The sequence below is a fragment of the Marmota marmota genome, unplaced genomic scaffold (assembly GCF_001458135.2).
Source record: "Marmota marmota marmota unplaced genomic scaffold, marMar, whole genome shotgun sequence".
Taxonomy (NCBI): Eukaryota; Metazoa; Chordata; class Mammalia; order Rodentia; family Sciuridae; genus Marmota; species Marmota marmota.
The window spans coordinates 44,816,991-44,841,831 of NW_026000174.1; the positions used below are offsets into that span (position 1 = coordinate 44,816,991).

Here is a 24,841-nt window from a genome sequence, read left to right on the forward strand (position 1 = left end):
GGGCACAGTGTTGACTCACTAGAGTAGGAAGCTAGAACTTTATGGGGGAACTTGTGTAATCTAGAGAGGAAAAACAAGCCGTTCACAAATTATCCCTCTGCTAACAAGATCTCCCTTGATTATAACTGCTCATGTGAATTCCCCCTGCCAAATATTTTTTTGTGAATTTCAAAAAAATACCATTCAAAAATTCATTACAAGGCTGGAAGACAAGCTCAGAGAGACACTTGTATCTACCAGTCCTCCTAATCTGAGGAGACGACTTTGGTTAAACCATTAGCAGTGGTGACTGACGTGTAAATAAAAAGATAACTGGTGGCTCTGCCAGCCATTCTTTCCTATTGTGGCCAGAAGCCAGGATGATGTGCCAAGTGCGGCTGCTAAAGCTCTAAGTGGGCATCTCCCAGCTGCACTATGGGAAACCCAAGAGGGAGTTTGGGAAATCATAAAGCCTAACCAGATGGTGTCTTGACTCATTCTCCCGCTTCATGCCTCTTAGAACTCAGCACATGAGAAAATGCAGTATTGATAACCTCAGTGGGTGTATGCTGGGGACTGGCTCATGCTGCCTCCATTGTATCATCTTGCTTAGGCACTGGAAAGTTGAAAACCATACTTCCCAGACTCCTTTGCACCTGGGGTTCAACATTCAAATTAGATTTCCCCATTAAGATGCTGCTTATGAGTTCCTGTAAGTGACTGTGAGGCAGAGGCCACCTTTGTGTTCTCTCTGTTTTTGTTAGTAAATGAGGTCATGAAAGCATCAGATCTTTTTTCCCCCTACGTACAGAACATTCCAATGTCTACTTTCTTTCTTCCTTATGTTCCAGAGGCAGTGCAGTGGTGGTAAAAGCAGCAAAGACTTCCTGATTCTGGCTTTAAGGTGTTGTCCTTGCAGCCATTCCTGAAGGCTCAGTCTAGAATCTGCTCCTGAGGCCCTTCCCGTAATTCTGTTAGTGCCCAATACCCTTCCTTAAATCCCTTCCTACTTAAAATACCTAGTGCAGTTTCTGTTTCCTGAATTAAACTTTGATCAATACTCTTATAATACAGAGAAATTTAGATCATCCCTCTGCTTCTGGGTAGTGGTTAGTACCCATCCACTGCCAAATAAGGCTGTACCTGCCCCAGTCCAACTTTGTCAGGCCTTTCTCCTTAGCCAACTCACACCCTGGCCTGAGGTCCTAGAACAGGTGAAGAGATAAGCGATTCACAGGCTTTCTCAGCAACATGCCCCCGGGGGCTATGGGTTTCAGGATGCTGTTTCCTTTCTGGTAATTTCAACTAGCCCACTGAGCTTGTTGAGTAGAGCTGGCCTACATTACTGGACATTCTGGAAAATCCCTATAAAAATTCCCATCTGCAATGGCCATGACTGTGTTCTAAGTCCAGGGTAAAAGGGCCTGGAGGAGCAAGGCTGAGGATCACTGATGCATGTGCTTTCCTCAAGGTCTCTCTGCCTTGTTCCTTCCCAAAGCAGAAGGCCATTTCCCACTTCTTGCCTCTGCCGGGCCTAAGCCCAGTTGCAAGTCTTTCTGTGCCAGAGTGTAGGTGTCAGGACCAGGAAACCTGCCTTGCCCAGTCCTTCTGCCTCATGAGTTTCTCTCTGCCTGGGTCTGATAACTCAAGAGTAGTGGTTCTCAGATAGTTTTGGTTTCAGGACACTTTTCATACTTCTAAAAATTATCAAGAACCTCAAAGAGATTTTAGGTGTGTTATTCTATTGATGCATGGCCAGCAGAAATTGAAACCGAGAAAATGCTAAAATGCATGAATCTATAACTAACTCCATATCCCATTAGCTGTTAGAGTGACATCACCATCACATCACATGGTGTCTGGAAACCCCTCTCTCCCATGACAAGGATGAAAATACAAATAACATCTTATTTTTTTTTTTTTTGTGGTACAGGGGATTGAATCTGCTCCTGAGGCCCTTGAATGTACTAGGCAAGTGCTCTGAGCTATACCCTCAGCCCTTTATATTTTATTTTGAAACAAGGTCTTGTTAAGTTGCTGAGGTTGGCCTTGAACTTGAGATTCTTCTGCATTAGCTTCCAGAGTGGCTGGGATTACAGGTGGGGGCCACTGTGCCTGGCTGCAAATAGTATCTTCTGAAAACAAGCTGTGGACTCCTAGAAAGAGTCTCTGGGACCACACTGGAAGGACCTCAGCCTTAGAAGACCATGGCGGATCCCTAAGACAACACTGCTTGGGGTGGGCAGGCAGCAGAGGCATGGGGCAGGACTCTCCCCTCTGGTGGCACAAGATCTGGGGAAAATGCCAGTGTGGCATATGGTTTGCATGCACAATCCTGGCACAGGGATCTGAGGCTCCTAGACCCCTTCCCTGAGGCTTCCTCACTTGGAGAAAGTTCTAGTTTCTTCAATACAATTGAACTTGGGCATATCATTACTCTCCTCGGGCCTGTTTTTCTATTGAGAAAGTGGTGAAGTTAGTGGCTTGTAGACTTTTTCAATGATGAAAACCCCTCTCCTCTTGTTTCAGTGATTCCACATGAAAGTAGCTGTGCCTTCTGCAGAGTTCAAGTGCACGGGCTCTGGGGCATTCCCAATGAATCAAACGTGTGACTCCATGCATGCTGGCTCCCCTCTCCCAGCCTCAGTTGCCTCATGAGCAAAAGGGGTCTAAATCAGAAAACCACCTCCTAAGATGGTGGGAAACACATATGCAAAGTGCTGAGCTCAGTGATTGGAACGTGGTTGTTCTCTGAAAACCTTAACTATGACTGCGAGTTTAGTATCTGTTGATAGAAAAAACACACAACAGCAACAAAGGCCATAGGAATCTGGTTCTATTAAATGCCTCAGCCCCAGCCCTCCCAGTCCAGCCAACCACCCCGCCTCCTCCCTGACAGCAAGTATAAACACGTAAAGCCAGCAGAAGCCTGCCCGCGAGCGGCCCACCAGTGCTCAGCCCGGCTCATAAACCAGAGAAAACAAATGCAACCACTATGCTGAGTGTGGGCTGCAGGCTCTCTGGCAGCACCGGCTCTCCGCCTTGGCAGCAAAGAAACAGAGACAGGAGACCCAGGTGTCACTACTGTTCGGTTTCTTTTCATCTCTCCCTTGACATGAATCACGTCAATGAGCCCAACAGTATTGATCTGAAGGCTTCTAAGGCCCCTCACTAGGACCAAGGCTACAAGACCCATTTTCCCCCTTAGGAAAAAAAAAAAAAAAAGAGAATACACTTCTTAAGGTCTTGGTTTTAAGAGCTCCCTGCAGCCTGGGGCGGGGCAGGGCGGCTGGTAGGGGGGGATAACCCTGCCTACTCCACAAATGTATGATCTATTGGGATTACAGTCCTATAAGCAGTGTCTTAACAACATGGAACAGGAAATGCCTCCAATTTCCAGCTTAAAGCAGGCTCTGTTCTCTCTTGATGTGGGCAGGGCCTGGGGCAAGAGTCAGGTTGGCAGATGGGCAAAGGCCGGTAACTGGAGGCCAAGTAACTGAGCCCCAGGCAAGAGGATGCCTTGTGCCTCTATCCCCAATCTAATGTGCTGAGTGTCTACAGCCAGCAGCTTTGTCCCCCTCTGTGCCCTAGAGGAACTGGGCACAAAGACTGCATGTGTTGGCTGGGAAGGGCCATGAGACCAGGCCCAAGCTTGGCCTTGGGAAGCAGGGCCACCCCCGTTTCACTCCCTGCCCCCCGGCTGTGTGCACGGCAACTCTGGGGTGCAGGCCTGATTTCCTGGGCTGCAGGTAGGGGAGGCACATCACGCCTTGCTCCCTCAGGAGATTTCCCCATCAGCCTCTAAGTTCAGCCCGCCCCTCCTGAAAGCATCCTCCGAGCCCAGGAAAGCATGAGCCAGAGAAGTACAGGTGATGATCAAGGGAGGGGGCCTCCACCAAGCTTCCCACCCTCAGACCTAAATTCTTCCGCCAACTTTGCTCCACCTTGAGTGGGAGTCGGAGGCAAGCTCAGGGTTGAATAGGGTCAGGTCCCCTCACACTCCCCGCTTCTCACAGATCTTCCTGTGAAACACGCTGCTCCCACGCCCCTCCCCATCTTGCCGTCTGGGCTGGGTCTGGAGGTGGCAAGTAGTACTGCAAAGATGGCCCGATTTTCCCAATCAAGCGGTGGCTCCACAAACACAGACTTCTCTGAGAAGGTCGGGGTTGGCTTGGAGTGCTGGCCCTGAGGCCCTCTCCGTGGCTTCCCCGAGATTTCCACAGAGCCACTGTGGCCCAAAACCAAGCCAAAACATCCATGTAGAATAAAACCAACATTGTCCCACCGAAGTCAGATTCCACTCCCAGCACAAAGGAAGCAATTCTAGTCCGGCTCACATCTTGGACTAATTATTTTTCTAGAATTGCTGGGTAAACCAGAATGGTTTGGCTCAGCTTAGAGTCAGTGTTGGGCATGTTTCTCTCTTCGGACCCCCAGGCCTGTCTCACCCTGCCTGAGTCAGGCTGCTGGGCAGCTGACCTGTGTGTGTGGTCAGGTGACTTCCGTTTGAGGTGGGGCTTTAGACTTTCTGTGGGGGAAAATATACTTTTCTTATTAAGACTCATCTGAAACAGATTAGAGGTGCCTGATAAAGCTTGCCCAGACATGCATTTGATAATTTCTAGGTTTTTTTTTTTCCCCCACTGTTGGGGTTGATGTGCATGCCAAGCACTTATTCTACCTTTGCCACATGCCCGACCCTATAGGGTCATTTATTTATTTATTTTGAACAAGGTCTCACTAATGTTCAGGCTGGCTGTGGGCTCCTAGACTTGAGCAATCTTCCTGCCTCAGCCTCACTAGTGGCTGAGACTACAGGTGTGCACCACCACACCTGGCTGGGGATACATATGGAGAGCCATTTAGAACCCACCTGAATCATGATGAGCTGGGAATCATTGCCCTGCTTTTGTCCCATGGTTGCCCTGGATGTCTCAAGGGCAGCCTAACTGCAGTGGGATGGAGGTCAACTATGTGACACAATTGGGGTACGTAGGAATAAGAGGAAACCACTCACAACCAGCACGTACAGTACAGAGTGTACAACACACCAGGCACTGTTTTACATCTATTGACTGATTTACTCCTCATACCTGCTTTGTGAAGCTGGTATTATCACAATGCCTACGTTACATCTGGGGAAACTGAGGGCTAAAGAGTTGAAGAGATTTGCCCCACATCACGCACCCAGCCAGTGGCAGCGCTGGGCTGTAAACCCAGGCAGCGTGCCTCGAGTCCAAGATCCTGGACGTACACTCACTGACATGGGTCAGTCATCTGGCCCTGGTTTGCATCGTCTTAGAGATGAGTTTTAGGCACTGTAACCTCATATAGTAACTTCAGATGATGTGACTTAGTCTTCTGACTTGTATGGGGCAAAAGTGCACCCATACAACTATTCTTTTTGCACTTTTGGCATGGTACTCAATAAATTAGACCTGGAACCCTTCATTATAAAACAGGTTTGTGTGACATGGTTCTGCCCCACTGCAGGCTTGTTTATAGTAGGCTGGGCTAAGCCAGGATCTTCAGTGGGTTGGAAGTATTAAACACGACATGCACTTTCCACTTACAGCATTTGCAACTTGCGGTGGGTTTATTGGGATGTACCCCATCTCACACTGAGGAAGATCTGGAATGTGTCACCCAACATGGACCACTCTTCAGAGGGAAGAGGGTTGCTACGACTATCAGCACCAGTACAACCAGGCAGGAGGTAGAACTGCTGTGTCAACACAGTGTTAGGTCACTTGGCTAAAGACCCTTTGCCCCCAGGTCCCTCTGCCTGGCCCATGCTGCCCTCAGGCAGCGGGTGGTCCTGTCCCTACCCCCAGCCAGCTCTGCAGGTCTCTGTTCTCTCCTCCAGCTCTGCACTCTGCCCCCAGACAGTACTAACCCAATTTGTAATGCTTTCATTTGTTTCTGTGGGGTTTTGTCTGCTTTCTCCTTTGGACTATAATTTTTCTGAGGGCAGAGACTATTTTGCTCACTGGCGTCTCCCCATCCCTCAGCACAGGAACCCACCAGGAACTCAATTATTGAATACATAAGTAAGGCCAGGCACGTTTGCCATCCTGGAGGCCGAATCCTCTGGCTGCCAGCATGTTCTCAGGGCTCTGTTCTTACTCCAGAGCTCTCTAGTGAAGGGGAACTACTTTATCTCTGGTTCCTGGAGGCTTGGGTAGACTTGGGTATTGGCAAATGATTTTCTTTTCTTTTTTTTTTCTTTTCCCCTTAAAGTATATTTTTATTTGTAGATGGATACAATACCTTTATTTATTTATTTTTTATGTGGTGCTGAACCCAGCCCTCACACATGCTAGGCGAGGGCTCTACGACTGAGCTACAACCTCAGCCCTGGCAAATGATTTTCTTCAGATAAAATGAAAATAATTTCCAGATAAAAAGAGAACTGTTTCCCATGAGAGCTTCCCAATCAGGAACATGTGACAGCTCAGGGCTAGGCAGTCTTTGGGAAGGTGGCTGGGATGTTGAGGTGGAATTTTGCTGGGGAAGGAAAAAGGTAGATGTGGTTGTGCTAATCTCCATGAGACCTTAGGCCTTGGTGGAGGATACACAGCCATCTTTTCCTTGGTGGCTGGGACTGACTCTGGGTGGGTGAGATGGGCTACATTCCAGTGGGGAGTGCACGTGGGCCACTGCCCCTTTACCCTTTCCCATGCAGCAGGGAAGGCCGTGCCTGAGCCTTGCAAGGTGCAGGGCATCTGCCCCATTTCCCAGGCCACAACTTCCCAGCATGACTGCCTAGAGGGTGGGTGGCTGGTCCAGCAGGCCAGGGTATCACCATGTCCCACACACTGGATGGAGCAGTGTAACAGCTGGCCTCCTCTACTTCCTGGGGAATGTGGCTCTCTTGGCTAATGGGTCACATCTCACCTACAGGGCCCCATGGCTGCCATATGTCAGAGACTTGTTTTCTTCTTCCTTGCTTGGGGTCTGTGGTAACTGACCAGAGACCACAGCTCTTTCACTATCTGGAAGCCAGAGAAGTGAGGGCCTCTAATCTGCTCAAATACACTTCCCTTCCATGAGCACTTGCCTCTGCCAACAAGGCAACCTTGGGAGAACCCCAGGGTTCACCCGTCCTGCTTTGCTCATCTAGTGGGACAGGGATGGGGGTCTTTCTATTCAAATGCCAGGCTGTGGGACAGGGATGGGATCTTTTTGTCTAGGCTCTAGGAAAAGGTAATTCTGTTCAAATTCAGCCTAGTGTAATCTCACAGCACCTCTGTCTGAGGCTGAAAGATGACCAATGTTACATGAAAAGCTTCTGGAAACTTCTGAGAGGAAGCAAAAACATGCAGCTCTTGAGGCTGAAAAGGATTATGCATGTAAGAAATTCTTAACAGGCAAATAGTGGCTTTGTTGATGGAGATGGGGCACTGGGAATGGGTATGTATCCGAAAAGAGAAAGAGCAGGCTCCTAGGGTGGGGCCTTGACTCTATTTTCTGCACCCACATCCCAACTACAGCCTCAGGTAAGGCTCCAGCATGGGCTTTTAAGCAGCACACCATCACTTCTGGGATTTGCTGAGGGCCTAGTACATGCCAAGAAAGCATGAGGCCAATTTACTATATTATCTCTAATCCTTACAGCCACCCTGCAAGGGAGGTATATTATTAGTATGTATTGTACAAAAGTGAAAACTGACCAAGACTAGTTAGCTAGTCAATGGTGGTTTTTCTGCCCTTAATAAAAACAAAATGAGCACCCTAGGATCTGTCACGATACCAACCTGTGGAGGAAATGCCCCCCTGGCCAGCAGAGAACCAGAAGGAGGCATTACTGAGCACCTGTGCCTTGGGTTCATGTCACCAATCTGCCCAAACTTCAGCTTTTGTACTCAAAGCCTTATCAGGCCGCAAAGTTGGCTGGGACTGCAGGCTGGACCCCAAGCTTCAGGGATGGACCCCAAGTTTAAGAAGGCTTAAGAGCTTCCTTCCGAACCTACCAATAGTAAGGAGCGTGGAGGGCGAGTCACAGCTATCAGAGGTGCTGGTGTTGGGGGAGGAGAGAACTCTGAAGAGCTGCTTGGCAGGCAAGTAGGAGCAGGTCAGAAAGCAGCCCAGCCTGGCTCCTGACAGGCCTCAGCTCCCATCCTGCTCCCATCCTCAGGGGCCAAAAAATCTCCAGCTCAGCCTCAGAAGCTGCCTTAAGAAAGCAAAATCAATTCGCTTTAGAGCTGGGATTTCCCTGCACCAAGGCGCTCTTAGAATCCTGGAGGACTGTGGACAAAGGGGATTGTTCCTGCCTGTGTTAGAAAAACACTCCAAACCAACACCAAGCCTGGGGCCCCGGCAGTTCCCAGCCGTCTTTTCTGTGAGGACTAGCGGGTATAACAATGGGACAGGAAGTTGTACGCACAGGGCAGCCCCCTGGGGGCACTTGTCCCCCCTAGGCTAGGATCCCATCTTGCCTTCGTGCTGTTATCTGGCACCGCCACTTCCTTTGTCTGCTCCAAATCCCTGGCTTGCTCCTTCCCTTATGCTGGGCAGATGCCCACACTCAGGCTGGCCACCCAGAGACAGCAAACTCAAATCTGACGGGAAAGAGGCCCCAAGTTGCTGGGCACTAGCTGCCCAGGGCACACTGGGAAGAGGAAGTGCTGACTGAGAGACCCAGTCCCTGAGTCTGGACCTCGCTCTCTGGGAGGGGAGGATTCACCACAGTGTGAAGTCACTGCATGAGCACAATCCAACATCCTGCCTGAGCTCAGCTGCCTCTTCCCTGCTGTGACCTTGGGCATGCATTGGACCCTCTGGGCCTCAGTCTGCTCATTCGTAAATGGGAATGGAAGCAGCTTCCCTTAAGAGCTGTGGTGCGGATCAGCTAGGACGCTGTGTAATGTGCTTCACAGGCGCTAAAGCTTTGTCTTGATGCCTCTAGTCCGTGCAAAATAACCAGATCATATCACTCCCAGGTTGGTAATGGCAGCCCATTATGCATAGGCTGCATGGCCAAACCCGTGAGCACCAGCGACACGATACACCATTGACTACAGAGAGTACCTGATACTTGGTGTGCTTGGTGTTTGATCCCATGGCAGAGAAAATATCCAGGTTGTATAGTTCTTTGAAATCCTTGGGTGGTGGGTTTGTAGAAGTCTTTGTTCAAATCAATCTCTTGGGGACATCTGGTTTACCTCATTTTCTCTTACTCACCTGGCTCCTGGGCTACCAGGAACTTATCTGATCCGAGTTAAGGTGAAAATAAGGGCAGGGACCAAGGAGGGAGGTATATAAGTAAGAGAGAGAGAAAATATGCAATTCTGAGTAGATACAACTTTTAAATTCACCAATGTTTTTGGATTATTTGTGCATTAAACATGATTTAGCTATTTTAGTCCTTCCATAGGTTTATGATAATAGTAATGATACTGATGTGAGCAGCTACCATATATGGGGAGCTTATTCTGTGACAAGCCCTTTTCATGTATTACCTCATCTGATCCCCACAAAATCCTTTGGAAGTAGGTCAAGTCATTTTCCGTTTCAAGCTGGGGAAATGGTAGCTTGGGAAATTAAATAACTTGCCCAAAGTCACATAACTAGTAAATGACAGAGCAGGGACCCCATATTATAGCCTAACTCTTAAGGAGCTGAACCATGAGTCTCTACCGCCTATTTTGTGAACTGAACAAAATACTGTGTGCCAGGGACTATTCTATGTGCTGAGGACCTCAGGAACAAGGCAGATCTGTGGTCTTTCCATTAAAGGGGTCGGGAAGGGATAGACAAGTAAACAATTACTTAAGCAAGGCAATTTCAGAGAGAAAACAAGAGGGTGAGGTGATGGGGAACAGCTGGGGTAGGCGGGACAGCTCCCTGGGTGCACTGCACACTACCAACAAGTCGGTTTGGGAGTTACTGGCTACGCCAGCCTGGGGAATACATGGAAGCAAGTTCTTAACTCACCCAATAGCTATTATTTCATTTACTTCCATTTTGGGTAAACAGATGGAAATTTAATGCACAGAAAGGGGGAGAGGAAGAGAAAAAAGAGCTTAACATTGCAAATCTTCTTGAAATGGTATTTAGGGGAATCACAAGTCAGTAGCATAAAGCCACCACTGCCATCATCTCTATTATTTGATAAGAAAACACTTTCGCAAGCTGAGCAAAAGATTAACGAGCCTGCTTCTTTAGACTGAACACACAGCCTATCGGTGGGTGCCTCTGATTTATGTAAAAAGCTCTTCGAGGGGAGCACTCCCCCTTGTGCATCTGGAAGGGAACAAAGAGGTGCCTGTCCTCACAATGGGGCGTCGCTTGTGTCGGGGCCGCTTGCCCAGAACTTGGGGTTCCACCCAAAGAAGCAGGCTTGGATCTCCACTTTAATGGGGAAAAAACATCAAGGCTGACTTAATCAGCTCAAGAGTCAGAGGAGGAGGGGCTGGACTTGACCCTGAGACCCTAGCTCTGTGAGGATGCGCTTCTCCACTGGAAACCTCTGACCTGCAGCCTGACCTTGAACCATTTGCTCAACAACAATCAGTGCTGGCTTAGGGAAAGAACTAAGTTTTGTTTGTTTTGTTTTTGCAGTGCTGGGGACTGAACCCACTAAGTTACATCCCCAGTCTTTTTTATTTATTTTGAGATAGGGTCTCACCGAGTTGCTCAGGCTGGCTTTGAACTTGCCATCCTCCTGCCTCAGTTTCCTGAGTTGCTGGGATTACAGGTATGCATCAATGCACCTGGCTAAGTTTTGTGTTTCTGAAATGTGGATCCGTTTCTGTCATGAAACATGTGCTTTGAAATACTAGAAGTCCTTCTGTGACTTTTGCTGCTGAAGTCACCCTACCCATTTGAATCTCTTGTAGCTGTCCCTCGAGGCCCAGGTAGCCTGCTCCGCACCCCTCCCCCAACTACTCCAGCCTTTCCAAAGACCCTCCAGAATGTGGTGAAGGTGACGAGACGACCACAGAGACAGACTGTGCCAGATACTGTTCTAAGTGCTTCACGTACATTAATAATGAACGCTACCCCACCCCGATGAAGCTGGCACAACTGGGGCTTGGGACCTAAATGACATGCAGGAGGCTGGATAGTTCACAAGTGGCTGGGCTGGGATTTGGATCCAGCAGACTGAGGGCTGACCTACTAATGCTCTGTCCTGCAGCTGAGCTTCCTCTTTACATAGGCTGTGGTTTTGCTCACTTCTTATTTCTCTCTTGTTTTTTTTGCCCTCATTAGGCTACAGACTCAAACACTGAAGCCAGTCTTTAAAATTCTCATTTATCCCTTCTCCACTGATCAACAGAAGTACAGGGAGAAATATGAGTTAATAAGTAAAGCGCTTCCAGTGTGTCTGTCCTTAATGTGTGCTCTCTAATGGTGGCTGTGACTCACTGTTGTCATGGTGTTTATAACAGTGGTAACGCTATTCCTAGTTGTATCATTAATCATTATTATTAATGGTAGTGGTCATATCAGCAGTACTATTGGTAGTGGTATGAAGAATGGAAGTAGTAGTCTCACTGACCCAGATGTCACCTGAGAATCACGTTTTAAGAACTGCCACACTAAAGCTACATATCTATGGATGCTTGATATTAGTCAGATTGGACAATGCAAATCTGTGGAAAAAAGATGAACTTTACAACAAGAGTTCTGATTTGAACAAAACCCACATTTTAAAGTGAGATATACAGCAAAATTTGGGCATTGAATGGATATTTGATGTTCATAAGCATTATTCTGTATTTGAGGTCTGATAATTGTTCTGACCTTTTAGTGAAACATATTGAAATATTTATTTACAAAGGACATGAGTTCTGGTGCTTGCTTTCTGGATATATGCTATCATACATAGACACCACTGTCTGGAGAGTTGATAATATTAAGCAATTAGTGTTCATTTTGTGCTGGTGTGACAATGGTTACATTTTTAACCTTTATCTTTTAAAAATACAAACTAAAATATTTATAAACTAAATATGATGTTAGCATTCATTGCAGAATAACCTGAGGTTTGGGAAATGGCTGAATGAGATGATTATCTGTGAGTTGAAAACTGTTGAAAGTGGGTGATAATAGACACACAGGTGTCTATTATAACTGCTTTATCCAGTGTATGTTTGAAATTTTCCATAATGAAAAGTTTGAAAATAAATGCAGAGAGAGGCTATTCCGAATGTAAAATGGGTCATCTAAATTTATTTATGATCATTATAATAACAGGAGGAAGATGGCGCTTTCTAAAGTGTCAGGCGCTGTATTGCCTCATTTAACCAAAGTAGCCACCCTGCTGTAGCCATTATTTTGCTGATGAGGAAATGGAGGCCCAGGAAGACAAGCTGAAGTGTCATGCTGCTAGGAGACCGCACACCTAGAACGACCCAAGGGCCTTGTGGAAGCTTCCATCACTGGGCGGCCTCCGAAGCCACAGGTAGGGGCTTCAGGTAGAGTGGGTGAAACCTACACTGCCTCCAAGGCTTCCAAACTCTGTTCACATACTTGCTGGAAACTTCTTGGCTAGCATGACAGGGATCAAGGCAGCTGAGAGGTGGACCAGACATACATTTATCTTCCCCTAGGATCTCACCTGGACCACAACCTCAACTTCTGAGCGTGCCCCATGAGCCCCAGCAAAAGAACTCTGTGGGAAATGGGGACTAAGATTAGTATCACAGCAGCTTCATGTCCCTCCTGAACCTGCCTGGTGGTGCAGGGCCACATCACACTGCGATGGGCGCGTGTCTGGGTGGGTCTGGGTGGGGCTCTCCCTCAAGCACAAGGCACACAGTGACAAGGAGCTTCTGGACCCTCTACTGCCTCCTTCCCAGAGAGGCTCACACTCTTGGAAGAGGGAAGAGCGAGGAATAAAACCCAGCCATGAGAAAGAGCTGGACTGTGGGAGAGGGGACCTTCTTGGCCACAAGCTCAGAACTCTCCTCACTTTGGTCCTCAAATCCTGGCTCTCTGGAGCTTCATTCTCTGCCACACTGCCCCTTACCTCTCCTGGGTACCTGTTTCTTCTTGCCACATGGTCACTGCCTATGTGGCTCCCTCCGTCTAACATAAATCAGCTCATAATCATAGGAGTGAGTACTTAGCAGGCTTGTGTCCCAGGACAGTTCTGAAAGTGTGCTCACTCATCTCCCCTCACCTCATGGGTGACAGTGAGAACTCCTGATAACGGTCCACGGAACCTGGGCCTTGACAGCTTTACTGACTGGCTGGAGGTTCGATGGAGCAGTAGGGTACAGTTTGAAGGCTGGCCTTGGGACAGCAGTTCCCTCCTCAGGCCTACTTCAGTTGGAGTCATGACACCAGGTAGTCATGACGCTAGGCTCCATCCCAGCCTGGGCTCTCCCAGCTTATGTCCTGGACGCGGCAGGCCCCAGGCCTCCCTCCAGAGAGGGTCATCATGCAGGACTGGGACAGGCTGGGGCTTAAGCAGGACAGGTCAGATGGTGGCCCACCACCATGGCCTCTCTTCCTGGCTGTCACTCCTTCAGCGCCCCTTGAAGCAGAGGACTGGTTCAGATCCCATGTACCTCATTCCTGTACCTCTAGCCATGTGTCTCTCCCTTCTTGCTTCTCGATGACACTATCATCCAGGTATTTTTAGGATATCCTCCTTTTAGTATTGAAATTTTAAAAATTAGAATTTTTCTCCCTAATGGTGGTTCCAATTTTCTCTTGAGCCTAATACTCAACTGAAATGATTCATGGAATAATACCTTTGCAAGCAGTTGACTTGTGCCACAGACTGTGGCTTTAGATAATTTGGCATCTAAACACACACGTGTGTGTTACCACCAGAGCTCAGCTGTGACACCACATGCAGATAAGCCGCAGAGAAACCGGAGGCTGTGTGTCAGAGCCCTGGGGCTGGGAACTCCTGGGGGAAAGCCAGAAGCTGCTTCTACACAGAGACAGAGCCACGTCACGGCCTCAGGGCCAAGAGGCCCAGCCCTGGGCAGTAGGCCTGGAGAGAGCTCTTGTCCTCTTCTCCCAGCCACCTTTGCTTGGGTGGGTGCCCGGATCTGGGCCTCCACCCTCGGGAACCTTACCAAACAGCAAGCAAGTCCCCTCTGCTGCTCCCCAGATGTCTGCCTTGCCCCTCTCCTTCCCAGCCAACTCCTCTGACCACAAGGCTGTCGCCTCAAAGCAGAAACAGCTGGAGCACAGAGCGCTCTGGCTCCCCCTCCCACTGGATGCTCCTTTCAGAATGCCTGGATCTTTCTGAAGCCTCTCATCCTATGTCAGGCCCGAGTGTCCTCTGCAACCTTGCATTTACCTTCCAACTTGCAGAGAAACCAGTGATGACGGCATCATGATGACACTGGTAATAATAGTGCGGCAGCATTTACTGGGAATATATACCATGCACACATCACTTACCAGGCCACAGTTCTTTGTGGCCTCCCAGTGACAGATGGTTAGATGGTTAGATGGTTAGGATGAGGAGCACGGTCCGTGTGGCCTTGGTCAGTTACTGAGTCTCTCCATGCCTCCATTTACTCATCTGTAAAATGGGGCCATGAAGAGCACGACTTTCCTGGTAGTGTACATACCTGTAAAGTGCCCCACACAGTGCTAGCACCTGGTAAAGCTCCATCAATGCTGCCATCTCTGGATAACCCTCCCACCTGCCTCCTTTACCACAGGGGGAGCTTGGAACCTGGCATAAAGGCCCCAGGGTCCCTGAATGCCAGAGCTATTGTTGGTGGCCAGGCCACCTGATTCCAGGGCCACTGCACTCCCAGCTTCTGGTGTTGCTGTCTGTCCACAGGCTGGCCACCACTTTTCCAGGGGCTGTTTTTAATGAACCGTGAAGCAGGAACTGACCTTGGCCCCTGTATATTCTCTGTTCATTGGAGAGGTGCCTGGCTATGGAGCAGATGATGCCATGCAGTGCCACTCCAAGACCACGGGCAGCTGGGGCAAGGTCGCAGGCCACCTTCCTCCACATGGCCTCGCCTGGGCCCTACTGTGTGGTGAAATGGATGCAGACGGGGTTTCCTAAGCCGAGTGCTATCATCCCTGCTACCTGGACCATCAAGCACACAACCTCCGAGCCCCTGGGGGTATCCTGCCTTGAATGGCCACGTAGTGGCTTCTAGATGAGACTCATGCCAGCACATATAGGACTCAGGGTAATTATCAAAAAGCATATCCTCTAGGGAGAGGATTTTAAAACAGGTAGCCATCTAAGTGGACCAATTAGAAAAGGCGTCCTGTCCTCAGGCCGACATGGCCCTCCTGGGTCACCCTTGTACAATACACGACCTGTTTGTTCTTAGTGATCCTGTCCTCAGCTGGGAAAGGGCCGGGGCCTTGTGGAGACGGCACTGGCAGGGAGACAGCAGACTTGGATGCTGGGTCTATTTAGGCACAAATCTGATGGAGATGAAAGAAATTCCAGGGCCCCAATGTTCTCATCTGTAAAATGAGCACATGGAGCAAAATGTGCCCAAGATCCCTAACAAAAATGATGACCAGCTTGACATCATCAGCATCAAAAGAGGTGACGGTACCAATGTCAGAGCCAGTTACCAATGAGCCACTGTCCTGGGTGCTTTTTCTTAAAGCATCAGCTCATCCAATCCTCAAGTAGAGAGAAGGATCTCATTTTATCTATCTATCTATCTATCTATTTATTTTATTCATTCATTCATTTATGGCACTGGGATATGGCACCCAGTACCTCAGATGCCTCTGAGCTGCATCCTCACCCTGTTTTTTTTTTTTTTGAAACAGAATCTTAGTTAGTTGCCCAAACTTGAATTTGTGATCCTCCTGCCTCAGCCTCCCAATTAACTGAGATTACAAGCATATGCCACCAAGCAGAATATTTTGTTCTTAAAGGAGCAACTGAGTTTCAGAGAGCCCAGCTAGTGGGTACTAGAGGTGGCACATATAACACTGAGGCTAAAGCCCATGGTCTGAGCTTCACTGACCCCATGCTGTGACTGCCCTGGGGTTAAAAAAAAAGAATCCCAGGCAGCCCCTGTAAACTCCCAGGCCACCTCCTCACAGTCAGGTGGCCTGCTCCAGGGCCCTTCTTGCCTTGCCAGTCAGCTGTCAGTCAGTCGGCCAATGCACATTTGTAAACACATCCTACTAGGAGGTCCATCCAAGGATGATCCCTACCGTTCATTGTTCAGGGTCATTCTTGGGGGATCCAGGTTGGGATTCTCCATGGACTCCATCTGTGGACACCGCAGGAAGTAGTAGAGTGTGTGGAGGGCATCCGGGGACCAGGTGATGGGCTGCGGTGGCTGGCGGGCCTGGCGGGCGGGGCTGGTGCCTGGACACAAGGGGTGGCGCCCCTGCATGTGGTGCATGGCTCGAGAGACCAGGTCACCTGGGGGGGGGGGGAGACGGAGAGAAACCCAAGACAAAATGAGATCACAGCCCACATGTCCCAGGGATGCTTGTGGCTAAGAGAACCAGCTCCTTTCCCTTCCTGCATAATTACTATTTACCCCAGAGTCAACAGGCGGAGGTGGAAACTGTCACCTAGATGCACAATAGCAATTTAGTTTCCCTTTCATTTCCAGTCTTGCCTTAACAGCTAGTTAAACACTTGGCTGGGCTGGTCTCCTCCAGAATTTATGCTAATGTGGTTTCTTTTTCAACATCCCCACTCTCTCCACCACCCCAGGGGCCTTTACCTAGCTGTTTGACCAAGGGAATTTCCCTGGGTCTCTCCTCCCAGCCTCCAACAGCCAGTGACAAGACAAGCTCTGTGGAAATTCTCCCCTATGCTGTCATGTGCAAAGTCCCAGGACTTCAGAGCAGAGAGGTATTTTGACCTCGATCACTCAATGCCAATGGCCACCATCATCCAATAAGTGCCACTATGTGCCAAGGGTGCAGTTCCCTAGAAACATGATTTGATTCTTATGATGCTCAGGGGTCAAGTTTTATTCTCATTTTAGAGATGAGGAAATTGAGGCTTATTTGATGAATAAACATTCCCTGGCCCCATGCATTCTCCTGGTCACGGGGAAGCTGAGGGGCGCATAGGTGGGGTTTAACTAGTTGTGGTCATGTGGCTAATGAACAGAAGAGTCTATATTTGAATCCAGGTCTGTTTGACTCCAAAGTCCATGAACTTCACTGTGAACTGGGCTGAAACCTGCCCTATTGGAGTCTGTGGGGTCCCAGGCCCCCATATCCTGTGTTGCTTCTGTCCAAGTTGAATCTTTTCAACATCCCACCAGCCCTGGACAGGAAATGTCCCATCATTGTTTGAGGTCACAATGCTGAGAAAGGATGGGCTGAAATAGCCCCAGACACCTGCAGGCACCTCTGTTCTGGAAAAGTGGCGCCGCTGCATTCTCCTCAGGCCTGAGAACTCTGGGGGCTTCCCTTAGGGGTCATCATGTCCCCCTCCCATGGTGGGTCCTCACAGACCCTTCTATAGGAAGCCCTGGGACATGGCTTACCCTAGGGCGGCAGACATGAACAGGTTATAATTTGACAGTGAAGTTTCTTTAAATGTACAGCAGAGCCAATCCATTCATTTATCCAATTAATCTTCATTATGCAGCTCTAGGAGTCTGGAGCTGCTTTGTAGTATCCCGGGAGCCCTGCACAGGGTCTCCTGCACACTAGGTGCTCGGCAAACGTTTGGAGAGTGAACAAAGAAAGCCTTGTGCATGCACCTCATTTGTAAAGACAACTCTGGTAAGGCATGACTTAAGCTTATTTACTGCCAAATTTTCCCAGGACAAGCACAGGGACGGTGTCTGGCTTCCAAACAGGTATGAGTGACACTCATAGAATTTGAGCTCTCTCCAGAGTCCTCCAGGTCCCCACTCTCCCCACACTGCTCATCCTGCAGTTGTAGTTAGCTGCTGGGGTGCTCCTGGTAAACCCCAAAACTGCGACAGCTGGGGGCAGCGAGGTGCTGACACCCAGCTTGTGTCCAGAGACTGAGTGTATGGGTCTGGGGCAGGACTCTAGCATCTGTAGTTTGTGAAAGGTCTCTGGATGATTCTAATGTCTAGTCAGGTTTGAAAGTCCTCAGAAAACTGATCAGAGCCTAGATTCCAGAGTCAGATAGGTGTGGCTTCAAATCAGGGCTCTGCTCCGCCCAGGCTGTGTGCCCTAGTATAATTGTGAGAGCCTCAGCTTCCTCATCGGTAAAATGGAAATGACAGTACCTACTCTGCCAATTTCTAGGATTCAAAGAAATAATAAATGTCAAACACTTCGCATTGCATTTGGCACAGAGTAAGTGCTTGGGGAGGTTGAATATAACACTAATATTATTCATTATTTATTAATTGCTATTATTCCTCTTTCTACAGTTACCTCCCGAGGAGCTCTTCCTTCCAGGACCACTGCCTGTGGCCAAACACTGCCCCATGTTTCCCAGGACGGGAGGAGCCTGAGCCCTGACTTGCTAGATCCCAGCCCTGCCCTCAGGCTCCTGGGTGGCAGAAACTGGCATCCCAACCAGCAGGCCACTGGCCTCCCACAGCCAGTTGCACGGCTAAGCTGAAACCTGGCTCCTGTTTCTCCAGGTCTAAATGTCATAACATTTGGCAGGACCACAGGACCACAAGAGGGAGAAATCAGAGTCTGTGATACCATCAAAGAGACATGCTGTTGAAATATCATTCCAAAGGCTCGACAAGGTAGAAGTCATTATCATTAATTATTTTTATTGTTGTTTTATTGTTATTGGTGGAGAACCCTTTGGCAGCACATTTCTAGCCAGATTGCAGGAAAAGAAAAGGAAGCTGTCCCTAAAGACTTCCTAGTAGGGAAGCCAGGAACTAAGAGGTTCCCCAAAGCTTTAGGAGGACCGTGAAGGTGGCGGGAGCTGGAGGTTCCCGTCTTCTTCTATCCAAGTCCCCCTATGAATGGTTTTCTCTCCAAGTCCAAAAGGACTAGATGCCAAACATTAAGACCAAAAGCTTACACGGTTCTGTAGCCCATTTACGGCCAAAGACAGAAGCTTGCTCTGGTGATTTTTCTCCTTGGCTACCTTTTGTTTTCTAGGCTGTGTGACAGATAAACTCTCATTTAATCTCAAAACCACCTTGGAAGAGAGGCATTTCCATTTCATAGAGAAGGAAACAAGCTCACGGAGGGTCGGTGATCTGTGCCGGTTGTACAGCTAGTATGCGAATCAGCCTCCCATGCGTGTGCTCCGGACGGCTGTACCCTACTACTGAAAGTGGTCTGTGAATTGGAACAGGTCCCCAGACTGTTATTGGTTCACCAGTTAACTTCAGAAGTGGACAGTGAATTAAAAAAAAAAAAAAAAAAAAGCCCATAGCAATTTGACAAGAGTAATTTTATGTCTAATAATAATCTGAAAAAATTGGGCTTGCATTTCACATAGTCATAGTTTTGTCTATCTTATTTCATTTTTCTAGACATTCATTTTTATGGTACTTTACTAAGTTTCTATCTGTAAGGGAATGGCGGGGATGTCATCCTTGGCCCTTCCCCAGGGCTAGTTTATGAAGCCCTGGTCCTGCCGGGCTGGGCTCCTTCTGGAACACAGGTGGCTGCTTCCTTGTACTTGAGAATCCATTGATCCTAGGCTCAATGAAACCTTGGTCTGAAGCCCAGAAACACCCACCAGGCAGGGAAAAACAAGCCCTCAGCCCTTGTTAACCATGAAAGACTTGATTAGAGGTGCTATGGGTTTCACTCTGGTCTTTCCAACCCTCATTATGAGCCATCAAATAAAAACAGCAGGCGAGAGAGTCTGGAATTTAGCACTGTCTTCAAAAATAAGGCCTTTAACATCTGGCTGCCTTTAAAAAAGAAGTGCTTCGTTTTGTTTATTTCTTATTCCCTCCCTTTAAAATTTTCATGGGTACAGAGGGACAGAGCAAAAACATTAGGACCTGAGTTCTCGGTGTAGCTGGACCTTATACAAGAATGAAACCTCTTAACCTACCTGGCAGGCTGGTCTTGGCAGGGGGTAGAGAGTTAACGCATGTAAAAACCAGGGTAAACTTGAAGGTCCAAGGTGCTTGTTGCCAAGTATCACTAGCCTCATTAAGTTCTTTAGTCTCAGAGAGAAAAATTACAATATCTGCCTCTACCTCTGTCTCCTCCCTCCTCCACAGCAGGTTAGTAAAACTTCCAGTTTCAGAGGGAGGGACAGAGGGAACATGGTGCGTGACATAGCCTGTCTCTGAAGAGATGCTCTGCAGTGACCTGAGCAGTGGCGGGGCCGGGATGGGGACCACGCCTGGGTTTAGGAGATGGAGTTGGGTAGGATAGAACTCATTCCTTCTAGAGCACACCTGTGCACAAATGCATGCTCACCAATACACACATAAATCCTCAGGTGCAGTTTGCTGTGCCAGGGACTGTTCTATGCACTGGGGACAAAGCAGTGGACCAAAGAGAACAAGTCTCAGTCCTCATGGAGCTGACACTCTAGTCAGAGAGGAGAGATGAATGGCTATTTATAAGTAAATATGAGGGTCAAGTGGTGGTCAGCATAACCCCAAAGCCACAGAGGGTAGCAGAGGGATGAGGGCGGGAGCTGAATTATACAGTGCCATTTGGGTGGAGGCTTGAAAAAGTGAAGGACCCAGGTGTTTGGGTGACAATGTGGCAGGCAGAGTGGAAAGTTGGCTGGGGACAAGGAGGGCACTTGACCCAGGCTGATTGGCTGTAGTGTGGTCGTGAGAGAAGAGTGGCAGGGGAAGAAGCCAGATCATACATCAGCTCGTGGGCTATGGTGATGATTTGGGGCTTTAATGAGTGTGTTGAGAAGTCATCGGGGGAGAGGATAGATATTGAGCAGATGAGTGACATAGACCATTGCATGTTTTAAGTGGCTTCAACTTGGGCAGAGTTGGTAGCAGCAGAGGTGGTAGAAAGGGGCACAATAGAACTCAGGATAGTTTTAGAAGGTACAGTCAACAGAGCTTAGTCCCCCCTGGGGAGGCTTCTGAGTATCCCCCATGTGCTTGGCTTGGACTGTAATGGGTGCCAGAGCCTGATCTTGGCCTTGGCTGTCAGATGCTAGATGTAGGCTGTTGGCCACAACTGGGAAGCCTACAGCCATAAGCAGCTGAGCACGCAGAAAGCCAGACCCCTTGGGAGGCGAGCTCTGATCCCTGTCCCTGTGACTGGGGGGACAGCACTTTTCTTCTCTAACCTCAGTTCTCCCATCAGGACAAGCCTGACTGAATTGTTCTGAGGAGTAAATGAGATCAGTGGCAGAGGTTGGGCCTTGCACAGGTTAAACCCTCAATTAATATTCAGTGGCTAAAGGAACCCAAGCTGCTCTCTCATGCATGGAGGTCTAAGAGACCTCACTGTGCTCAGGCAGGAGAGCTCATCAGAACACAGACTGTGCGTGGCCCAGGATAGCTCACTGTCCAGGAGACATTTGTCACGGTGGAGATCAAGCCTCACCCCAGAGCCCACTTCCTTTAGGGTCCCTCTAGGGCAGGGGACCCAGGCCACCAAGCACCAGCTCTGTCAGCTGTCAGGAGACAGAAAGCTGGAAGTCCTCTGTGACCTTGAACCTTCATTACCTGTCCTGGGATGTGGCAAGAATAGAGGAAGCAGTATTGTGGAGGAACAGAAAGACTTGTCCTTCACTGTTCAGAGGCCAGAAAACAAACAAACAAACAAAAAACCACAAAAAAACAAAAAACTAAAAACAAATTAAAACAAACCCTCACAAACAGGGAAGGCTGGACAGAATGAAGCTTTGTTTCCCATGCTGTGACCCTTGGGATGTGTCACCATCCTCCACTGGGTGGTCTCAACAGGGTAAGGGAGAAATAAGGAGGCAGAGTATGCAGTTTGACTTCTTAAATAAGTGGGGTAGGTAAGGAGAGGGAGAGCGCAGGATACAGCCTGGGATTCCCAACTGTGTCCCACAGAACCCCGGGGTCCTGGCAGATGCCGCAGCTGGCAGACGGGGGGCAGGAGCCATGGACCACACCCTCCTTCAGCCAGGGGGACACACTGTTCCCTTCTGTTTACTATACTGATGCGTTAGAAACAGTATTGGTTGTAAATTCGGAGGCTTTTAGGTCAGGAAGGTGACATGAACAAAGAAGGCCAGTTCTGTAGCAAAGCAGGGAGACTCCAGGCCACCCAACCAACTTCGGCTTAGCTCCGGGCAGGGCTGGGGAGCAGGGCTACTAGGACATCAGAGATTTCAAGAGAAACCAGAAGTCCAGATTTTATGTGTGGTTATGTCCACATGCTGACCAAGTCTTACATGTCCGTGGGCCACTAGTCTGCCACCTCAGGCCTACGAGGATCTAGCTTTCAGGGGGGCACATGGAGTTTAGAGGTAGTGGCCAGAACCAGATGGCGGACCCTTCCTTGCACCCCCCCCCCTCAGACCCCTGCTCTGCAGTCCGGCCAGATGCCGAGGCCAACTTACTCAGCTCCGAGATGCTGCCCACGCAGGTGGCCAGGAGAGACTGCTCCAGGGTCCGGAGCTCCAGCTGGGCATAGGCATCGGCTCGCTCATCGTGGCCCAGGGACCCTCCATTGTAGGGACTGAAGTACGCGGGGAGAGAGAGGACACCTGTGGGGAAGCAAGATGAAGAGGTCACACTCGGGAAGGCAGGAAAGCTCCTGGGGCCTCGGTCGCCATGGCGGGGCTCAGCCCCCATCCCCTTCCTCTGATGCAGAGGGGCCAGAAGGGTGCACCTCTCCCTGAGCCTTGAGGACATGGGCCTTTTTGCTGTGCCTGGTACTAAGGGGGTCAGAATGAGAAGTGGCCCACCGTGGCTGTGGCTTTAACCTGCTGGATACCAGCCTTTGATGGAGTTGCTCCAGGACCTGGCCTACGCAGGCTCCCAGGCCACTCACTGAGTATCTACCGCAGGCCTGACTGGCCCCAGGATTGTGCTCCTCTCAGTGTTGTGTGATGACAGAGACGGTTTTGTTTCCATGGTGCTCAGGGGTGGCTGAGTCAGAGGTGCTCTCCTGCCCACCCAGAGGCCAGTGTCACCCACGGAGGCCTCTCATTTCCCCAAGTTATCCCCTTTCTTCTTCAAGCCCACATGGGGCTGGGAGCTGCCACTGAAGAGGAACACTGCCCTCTCCACTCCAAGAAGGGGACTCATCCTAGCCCTTGGCCAAGTCCAATTAGCGTTTCTCATTAGCACTTCAACAGCCAGGGAGCAGAGCTGTCAGGATAGATCCCAGGGGGTGACAACATGCAAGTCTCTCCAACTCATTGTGTGTCTTCTTAGAAAGCACCAGAAAAAGAAGACAACTGGCCATTTGGTTTTTTGGGATTGGCTCACTTTATTTAGCATTATATTCTCCAACTCCTGCAAATGCCGTGATTTTATTCTCTTTTAATGCTGAGTAATATTCCATTGTGTATATATGCCACATTTTCTTTATCCATTCATCTACTGAAGGGCATCTAGGTTGGATCCACATTTTAGCTATTGTGAATTGTGCTGCTATAAACAATTGATGTGGCTGTGGGAAGGTGGGTAGGAAATATGGTAGAATGAGACGGACATCATTACCCTAAGTACATGTATGAAAACACGAATGGTGTGACTCTGTGTTCAACCAGAGATGAAAAATTGCGCTCCATTTGTGTAATATGAATTGAATTGCATTCTGCTGTCATATATAATTAATTAGAATAAATAAATTTTTTTTAAAAAAAGAAAGCACCTACAAAACATAATCAGCCTGTTAAAATTACATGTTGCTTCTTTAAAGCATGTGGCCACAGAGATTCCAGTTGCCATCAGAGCCTGGGATTCCCAACTTCTGGTAACTGCTGTTTCTCTCTCAGTGCTATTTTTTTGTCCCAACCTTCCACCCCATTTTTTTTTTCTTAAGAAAAATACCCACAGAGATTTAGTCACCTTTGGGAAAAGCCTCCTAAAATTTCTTGAGATAACTGGACAGCCCCTGGGCTGTGGCCAAGTCTGGGTTAGAACCCCTTGTCCTGAGCCCGTGTGATGTGACCAGGAGGCACCGGGTGCTGCAGCAGAGCAGGACCACGGGGCCTTGGAGTGGAAGTTCTAGGCTGGCACTTGACCAGTGGGGTGCTCTCGGGAAGGTTCCTTAGCCTCTCTATGCCTCAGGCCATCATCGAGAGCCCCAGTCCACAGTACCAGTCGTCAATTCCTGCACCAGCACATGGCTCAGAGCGAGGGCTATCCTGGTGCTATTTTATTTTATTTGGGAACACAGGCTTTATTTATCTGTCTCATTCATTTTCCATATTCAAAATCGAAGGACTGACACTGGAAGAGCATCCAAAACTCGCTCAGGTAGGCAATGGAACTAAGATTCAAATTCAGGTCGGGATGACACTAGAACATGAACACATCACCCAGGCTCCCCACTGGCTGACCCCGTCTGGTGGGTCTTGTGTGATGACAGCCCCTTCCCACCCATGGACACCCTCTACTGAGCCTTGAGTCTCTCTCTCTGGGTGCAGGGCAGCCTTCCCCTAGCCCAGGCCCCGGGGTGTCTTCCTCCACCATTCTGTAGGTTCAGTGATTGATACATATCTGCTCTTCCCCAGAGCCAGGCCTCCCTGTCCTCCTTCACGCTGAAGTGACCAAAGCCTGCCCCCATGTGCCTCTCTTCAACCCTTGTAGATGACAGCAGGCCTGCCACCCGAGCTAGCGCTGACCCTGCAAAACATGGCATCAAAGCAGTTGTTTCCCAGGGAAAGCTTTGTTTCCCTAGAGGAGGAGGAAGAGCATGTGACGAGGTCTCCCCCAACCTCCTGCCCAGGCCCTGTTCCTCAAGCAGCAATTCTCCCTGACCACTGAGTAACCAAACACATTAGGAAGAGCGGGTAAAACAAAAGAGAAGGCCATCCCAACGACAAGCTGCAACCCACAGTCGGGCNTTCCCGCTCTGCTCCTGAAGAAAGCCTCCTTCGCAT

At 49.1% G+C, this 24,841-nt stretch overlaps 1 protein-coding gene across 5 annotated transcripts in view; it reads right to left on the minus strand.

Moving 5' to 3' along the window:
- Positions 1-24,841, minus strand: part of Abtb2 (ankyrin repeat and BTB domain containing 2) — a 160,758-nt gene that overhangs the window by 20,265 nt on the left and 115,652 nt on the right. For all 5 annotated transcript variants that reach the window (XM_015477760.2, XM_048788572.1, XM_048788571.1 and 2 more), the window contains exons 2-3: positions 22,346-22,492; positions 16,102-16,315 (exon numbers count right to left, since the gene is read on the minus strand). In XM_015477760.2, the coding sequence (XP_015333246.2) occupies positions 16,102-16,315; positions 22,346-22,492 (361 nt within the window). The remainder of the gene's footprint in view (positions 1-16,101; positions 16,316-22,345; positions 22,493-24,841) is intronic.